At 36.8% G+C, this 8492-nt stretch overlaps 1 protein-coding gene across 1 annotated transcript; it reads right to left on the bottom strand.

Annotated features, from left to right (window-relative positions):
* Nucleotides 1-4378: 4378 nt before the first annotated feature.
* Nucleotides 4379-8124, bottom strand: STK33 (serine/threonine kinase 33; the record flags this gene model as incomplete). Its single annotated transcript, XM_084522130.1, has 3 exons — nt 4379-4534; nt 6861-6949; nt 7989-8124. 3 exons carry the CDS (start codon nt 8122-8124, stop codon nt 4379-4381), a joined length of 381 nt encoding a protein of 126 aa, XP_084378256.1.
* Between the last annotated feature and the right edge of the window lie 368 nt (nt 8125-8492).

The raw sequence follows: 8492 nt of genomic DNA, 5'->3' as shown, positions 1-8492 counted from the left end.
GTAACCGATAAAATTCATTCCAGAGTACTATAAAAACTGACAAGACTTTTCAAAGCTATTAGTGTTTCAAGAACTTTGCAGAAGGTGGGTGAAGCGCTTGAAAACTGAAAAAGGTAATCATGGTATCTGTCTGTAACAAGGTGGAAATGCTGGCATCAAAGAATTACAGATGCATCCCATTAGTTTTAATTCCCAGGAAAATACTGGAAATAATAAGCATCTAGAAGAAAACAAAGAGATAAGTAAGCCATTATGCACTTGTCAGCAACAAATCTCCTTATAGCATAAGTTGACAGGCTTCAGGGTTAGAGGAGGATCACTGAGTATCATCATCTCTCTTGCTTTTAGTAGGGCTTTTGATACCGTTTCATGCAACTTTTTTTCATTTTTTCATACTGCTTGCATGAAAATATCACAGCAATAATGCATACATGCTTGTAAAAGTGTTTCTCAGTAGCTATTATTTGTTCATTGTCAAAGTGGAAGGCTGCATCAAAGGCATGTTTTGTAGGTGTCTGTCCTAGACAAGATACCTTTGTAACTGATGACCTGGAAGATCCAAGAGAGAACAAGCTTATTAAATCTGAAGACAACATCAAGCCATGAATGACTGTAAGTATATTGAAAGACAAGCTCAGAATGCAAATACATGGAGAGCAGTTGGTTAGGCAACAGTTCCAGGACTGTAGTGAATCACAAGCTGAGGAGGAGTTAACAGTTCTGGGCTAACCTGAGAAGGGCTCTGTGAGGCAGGTTTAGTGTAGAACAGCCACTCTGGTAGAAGCCCTCTTTGCATACACCTGTCCTTACTGAGGGAGACGAAGGCCAACACTCCTCCCTCTCTTCTGTCTTAGAAGTTTATTGAAACATGCTGGATGAAAAATAGGCCAGCTGTCTGATTCCCAGCACTTTCCTCTTATTCTTTTATGTGGGTCCTTAAATAAATTGCAAAAAGACAGTCATCACCTGTGTTTCGTACACAAGCAAAAGGCCTGCATTACATACAAAACAGTCCTTCCACTCAGCCCAGCACTGGCGAGGCTTCAAACAGATGTGCTCAATTTAGGACACCCCTTTTTAACATAATAGCTACCAAATGGAGGATGTCAGGTAAATCACAAAGATCAGAAATGCAGGAAAGGACTATGGAAATTCAAGGTTTTCAGTCTAAAGAACATCAGATGGAGGGAGAAGTGTAATTGCTGAAAGAAAGAAGGTGGCTACCTGTTCTTCATATCCATGATGGATAGGGTGAGAAATAATAGTCTAAAAATACAAAGTGCTGTTCCACCCTTTTCCTCGGCCCCACTCACAGGCTCCCACCACCTCCCTTAGGTCAGCTCTAGCAATTATGTGGCTGCAGGTGAGTCAACTGAAAACTTATAATGAAAAAAGTGATTAGATTGTGGCCTGTAGGTGTAAGTTTAAGCTGACTGTCAAACTGAAGGTTCAGGGCAGACAGGAGGAAAAATTTCTAGGAGGATAATGAAGCATCAGAATTGACCGCCTGGGAAGATTAGGGAGTCTCTATTACTGGAGGTCTTAAAGTACACTTTACACAAATATTCATCAGAAATGTCTCAAGTATAGCTGCTTCTTTCTTTGGACAGAGAAATAAATCAAGTGACTCAAGGTCCCTTCCAGTGTTGAGACTCTATGTTTCTGTCATGATTAGTAAATCGGAAAGTAATTTCATCCCATGCAACCCACTCACTTAAAGAAGTATTTAACACTGCTAGTATTTCATCAATCAAAATGTCAGGAGGACTAATTATCTTCTGCCAAAGAAGATTTCTTTCTTGCTTCAGTCTGTTCTAAGCAAGCTGTGAAATGCATTGCTGGTATATACCATGGAGGAAAAAAAAAAAATCATAGAATTAAAAAAAATATATCAGATAATGGAGTGAAATGTATTATAGTGTGCAGTATAGATCAGAGAGGGGTTAAAGCTTTATATTATTGAATACAAAGCATTCGTGGTTTAAGTAGAAAAAAACCCCACACCTGAAAAACATGCCTTTTGGATGGGTTATATATGTCCCAACTACCTTCTTTAATGTCTTTTTCAACACTTGTTTGAACATCAGATAATAATCAGTGTCATATACTAGAAGAGACAGCATTTATATGGAAACTGTCTAAGAAAAAAACTCTTTTGTAATTTAATCTAATTGTTTAGATGGACGTTCCTGAAAGTTTCTGCAGCACGTCAGAAGTTACAAATCAACTTTATGTAAGCAGGGATGGCTCAGGTAGCACTGTTGGCTTCAAAACCAGGCAGCAATAGAGGAGAAGTTGACCTTATAACAAAGGAATGTGTTACCTGCACCAAACTTAACTTTGCAATAATGTAAGGTAGACTACGGCAGTTTGAAGACAACAACATGTAGAATGAAAATGCAAAGTGACAGTTGCTTGCATAGAGGTCATGATAAAGCTCATGAGACAATAAGTTGTGCATATCACCTAAGAGATTGCAATGAATACCTGATAGGTTAAAGGAGCAGAGAAGAAAAGGGCAAAGAAAAACAGAAGAAAAACAAAACAAAACAAAAACACAGAAAAAAAAAAAAAAAAAACAGAAAAGAAGCACCTTACATCATCATCAATGAACAGTACAGCATCACCAAGGAGTATCATTGGGACCCAAACCAATACAAGAACCTGGACTCCTCTATGGTAACATGCAAGATCTGCTCTAAATAATGCTTAACTGCTGCTTTCCTTTTTTTGTAGTAGACAGAGTTAATTTCATACAGCCTGTAGGTATGGATTACAAAGTCACTCCTTGCATGACACAGCATATCACTGCTTGCACTCTGAAGTGGTATGATCAGCTGGAACAGTTTGTCCTCATTGTAGGGACCTGCTCATTTATTTCCTTTATGAACCAGATAGTGAGTGGAGCAAGTATCACCTCCATTGGCTGACCCAAGTGGCGAGTGGCAGCAGTCCTCAGCTGTTTTGCAACAGTTGTACCTCTTTTTCCTGCATGGAGTTCTTCTATCTTCCCTTTGCAGAAGGAAACATGAAATGAATTAGCTACCTTCTGTTAAAAATGTCTCTTCAGATCTCTGATTACCTCTGGCTACCAGTGGTATCTCTGCAAAACTCACGTGCACTTGTTTTGAGATTCTTTGGTCAATAATGTCTGCTGCCAAATTTATCTGGGCTTGAAGTATCAATGAACCTTCCAAGAGGGGATTAAAGAATAGGACAACCTTAAATACTATTAAAGTTCTTTATCAATTAAGACTTTCAGAGGTTTTGAACGTCCATAACAGCAAGAGAAGGAAGAAACATACCCCAAAGTTAATTTAAAATAAACTATTGCTTGTTCTCTTCAGAGCCCCATTTGTCTACATGCCAGTTCACTGAACTGATGGAGGAAGACAAAGAATGCTGCTGTTCTGCTCACATACCAGACCCAAATTATAGAATCACAAGATCAAACAACAGTCCTGGTTGGAAGAGCCTGAAAGATCCTCAGGACCAATCTTTCATGGAAAAAGGGAGTCTAGATGAGATCATTTAGCAACCTGTCCAACTGCATCCTGAAAAGCTCCAGTGACTGGGATTCTGTCACATCTCTGGGGAGGTTGTTCCAGTGATCAGTTGTCCTCACTATAGAAAAATTCTCTCTTTATATCAAGATAAAACCTCTTGATGGTGCAACTTGCATCTATTATCCCTTGTCTTCTCCATGTGCCTCCCTGTGAAGAGTGTGCCTCCATCCTCTGTGCCCACCCTTACAGTACTGGAATGCTGTAAAGATGTCCCACCTAACCTTCTCCAGATGTTACGAAGGAGTTAATTATGCTAGATCATAGAATGGCTTGGGTTGGTAGGGAACCTAAAGATCATCATGTTTACAACACCAACCACTTTGATTTGGTCAGCCACCTTACTTCGATACCTATCAATACTTGGTGCAACCTATTGCCTCTGGATCCTCAGAAGGTCTGATCTCTCTCAGACCACAGAGAGAGACAGACAGCACAAGCAATCTGTCAGGAATCCAGCAGTTGCACCATCCTGCAAACACAACGTTAACCTATGGAATTTACTGCTCAATAGAAGATACAGCTTCATAAAATGGACACGCCAGAAACAAATACTAACGTTCACATTTATATAATGCAAACTACATACATAATGTAAATTCTTATAGTGGTGGACAACTTATCCCACCAAAGCTGCATAAGATTTGATGGACTCTGCTAAAAGGTTGTCATTCTTTATAGCTGAACCTTTCCCTGACACTGACACTTTGTGTCTCTGACACAATTGTATGGGATTAGAAATAGAGGCAATTTTAGCTCATATGACAATTCCTCTGAGAAAAGAAGGAGGAGAAGCTTAGAAATACGATGACTTTTTATGGTCTGCAAGGAACAGAGCACGACTTAGCTCTTTTAGCTCTTAAGAAGAATGAAGCACTGAACTTAGCTATGTATATAGGAGTGCCACAGGCAGACTGAAACATGCTGTTAATACCACCAGCCTTTTGTACAGCTAAACCAAAGTCAGTCATCTAATAGAAAAAAAAATACAGTATTAAAACTAAAAATAAAGATGGTTTTTTTTTTTTTTTTTTTTGGTCGATGATATAAGTTGCTGTTTGTAGTGAAAATGCTGAAGTCAGAGAAAAATAAATACAAATGAAACTTTCATATAAGGATCTTCAGTCTCTTCTTCCCCTATTCTTCCAAGTTTGCACCAACCATCACTAATATTTATCCTGTAATTACTTTGCAGGACAATCTGCTCCACCAGCAAAGCTTTTTTTGTTGTTGTTGTTGTTTTGGTGTAACACTTTTTTCTTGACATTCAAGCTCATGTTGACTAGGAATCCTCCAAGGACACAAGACAAATCTGCTGACCACTTTACATTCTCTGTGAACAAAAATCAGGTCAGAAATCCCAACTACAGCAAACTGATGGTGGGGACATACATTGCTGTGGGCAAGGAGGGACAGAGACAGAACTTAGAAGATAAATAAAACCAAGTTGCTGATAAATCAGAGTGCTGCTTGTTAAGAACCTAAGTGAAAACCTGGACTGTCACATCAACATGAACAATTACAAAACTTAGGACTACAGCATGCTCTTGGTGGATCCACTCCTCCTCACAACTGTCGGGACACAGCAGCAGGAAAAACAAATGGCTGGAAACATGCCTCTATCATCTCTACCAGAATGAGATGATGCCTGGTGTGGCTGCAAACCCAGCTAAGCAGCATACCTTCCTCCTTTGCCTTCAGGGGCAGCTTTTCAGAGCCAGTCACTCAGTAAGTCAGCAGCTTTGGCCCAATGAAATCAACATTATTATATTGTACAAATATATTTGTCCTTGTACATTAGACTTCCACTGGTTTCCACTGTCACTCAAGCTGGTCCTCAAGGAAAAGAGGATGAAAAATGATAATTTCACTTCCTGGAGGCAATTTTCTTTTTGTTGATCTGCTGGTCTGAATCAGAAAAAGTATAATACCAACTCCAACATTCACCCAAAAAGCAGTGGCTAGAAAATCTGAACTAGAAACTTTTGCTTTGGTTTGAGATTACCCCAAAAAATGTATGCTGTATGAAGCAGCTAGTGTGTGCAAATTAACTGAAGGGAAGGGCAGGGGAGAGACAGAATGAAAACTCATGTTTGGAAACTATAGCCTTTTCTTCTTGTCCAGTTACAATACCAGAATTAATTGGGACAGACATTTGTGTGTCCACCCTCTCCCAACTCTCAAAAAAATCTTTCAAGGAAATTAGAAGCAAGATGTTTATACAGTGAGCAAAATTTTAATTACAAAGGGTTTTTTTTGCTGCTCCTTTTCATTTTACCATGTCTTTTACTAATGTCTATGAGTGAGAAATGCTTTCTCAAGTTTAAATTACAAAGGAATAATTCTATTGCATTCTGTCTCCACGTCCCTTTAAGCACCATGTACTTCTAGATGAAAGTGAAATGAAACAGAGCCAAATTATGGTTGCCTCTAAAAGTTAACCACAAGGAGACAAAACTAAAAGTATCTCTGTTTCAAACAACTGTCATGACATAAGCATTGCAATATTGAAACCCTGGGGCCAAGTAAAGATTATTTAAAATATTTTAGTCATGCTGTACACCATGATGAAATAAGTGAGGTTTGGTCAAAAATGTAGTTTTTCTGCTTTCCAGGATATTAAAATTCAGCCACTGAACCCTTTTTTGCTAGCAGGAAATAAAAAAAAAAAAAAGTGGGGTGGGGATGTTGTAATAGCTCCTATTCTTTCGTACCCCTTTTTTTTTTCAATAAAAAAAGGTGCAAGTACATGGTATATTGTGCTTAGGTAGTAAATATTTATTAATACGCAAAAATTCCTGTAATATATTTGTATTTCAATCAAGGGCACAACCTAAATAGGGTTTTTTTCCTAACTTACTAGCAGGCACATTAAATGACAATATTCGTAATTTAAGAATTAATTACATCTAACAGTGCCTACTGATTCCCTGTAACCAACAGCTTTGTACTATTCTGATTTAAACTGGGATGAATAAAGTATGATTACTTACAGTAGTGGGGTTTTGTTTTTTGTTTTGTTTTCTGTTTTTTTTTTTTTTTTTTTTTTTCTTCTGTTTTGTTTTTTAATTGAGCTAGAAATACACATCATTTTACAAAAAAAAAAAAAAAAAAAAAAAAAAACTTTTTCAGCTGTGGCACTTTGCTTCCAAAATGTGTTTTTTTTTTTTTCCCCCAAGAACACCATTTATCAGCTCATTTCAAGAGCTTTTAATAGGTATCAAAGTCAAGTCTCCCAGTAATAACTGGATATTAAAACCAATCCTCTAAGCAGAACACCTACAATTGTCATCTTACTTTCATGTTTAATTTCATTTCATTTGCTTCATTGATGTCACTGCTTTTAACTAAAATGTTTTCCATTTTTAAATCTCTGTGAACAAGATCTGCCAAGAAAGAATAAGAAATAAACTGTTACCAGTTGTAGAGAATATAGCCTGACAGAAATGTTTTAAACTTTTTTGATTTAGTAATTTCTTTAAGCAATTCCACTGCACTTTCCTTGGAACTACTGGAAGCCTAACCAAAATCTCTCCCACCACATAACTCCAGGGACTCATGTGAGCATTTCAAGTTCTCAAATCTCATTTCTACGCACAATCCTGAAAGAAGGAGAAAGTTAGTATTGTTTCAATTTTGAAATCAGTAAATTACTCAGTATAATTTAACAAACAAGCAGTATAATTATCAAATTTACACATATTTTTTACCTTCAGTTCATTTGCATATTCAAAAACAATAGTTTTTTCTTCCCTTTCAATGACTACAGAGGAGAATAGACTGAGCTCCATTTCACAATCCTAAATACCTCTATGGGAAAAAAATAAAAAAAGGTAAATAAAGGATTCCTATAAGTAGTTAGCTATCACAGAGCGGTCAATAATTTCTGTACTAAAAAAAAAAAAAAAAAAAAAAAAAAAAAAAAAAAAGTGTTCGCAATCCTACCCTACCCGCCTGCCTATTCTAAATTTTTGGCTGTTTTGGCTGGATAAGTTGCCTCTGTTGTGGACTATTCAAAATTTTAACATTTCCTTGTGGTGGATGAAAATGCTGATGCTTACTGAATCCCATACACAACACATACTGTTAAGAAGTATCAGAACCATTCCAATTCTGCTTTTTCTCTTCCTGTAGTTAACTACTAAACTAAATATAATGCAAAGCAGTTGCAAGTTAAGAAATAATAATCCATGTTATTATTCACAGTTGGTACAGAAAGAAATAAAAGAATATGATAGCAGTTAATGCAGTTATAGGAAAAATAAAGCTCTAAAAAAAAGCATTCACATAGCCTATGTTACTTTTTCTTTACTGGACTATCTTTATGCTATGAAAAAAAAATAATAAGAATAGCAATCAGTAGCTCTTGTTAAATGTATGAAGACTTGATATCAGTGAACATATGGGTGAGACAGAGGAACTTACTTTTTTTGTGGAGACACACTAGTGCTGAAGCAAGACTGACGTGCCTTGTCTCATTTTCTGTAAAATGTCCTTTACTACTAAGGGTTTTTTTTTGTTTGTTTGTTTGTTTAAGTTCTCTGTACTCACACAACTCCATTACAAGATACATCTGCTGATGTTAATAAAGAGGCAACATAATGGTTTTGTTATTTCTGAGTTTAGTGTTTCTTTTAATGTAACGACAATATACATAACGGCAGTGCCCCAGTTGCATTGATGACACAAAAGCCCGACACAGCATTTTATGAACACAAGCAAAAGACAATTGACCTGCCCCAAATATTGCCAGTGTTTAGAGTACTACAATTCTTGAGCCTTCAAAACACATACATTCACAAACATATTAAAATACTAAAATTACAAAATCTGGACTATGTATAGATTTAGCTTAAAGCCTCTTTCATTCAATGCATCATCAATGGTTTTTATAAAAAGCCTAAAAGAGTACCAACATTTGAAAAAAAT

The sequence above is a fragment of the Aythya ferina genome, assembly GCF_964211825.1.
Source record: "Aythya ferina genome assembly, chromosome: 5".
In the NCBI taxonomy this organism is placed as follows: domain Eukaryota; kingdom Metazoa; phylum Chordata; class Aves; order Anseriformes; family Anatidae; genus Aythya; species Aythya ferina.
Note: the sequence above shows the minus strand (reverse complement) of the source record. Positions and strands in the feature narration are given on the sequence as shown.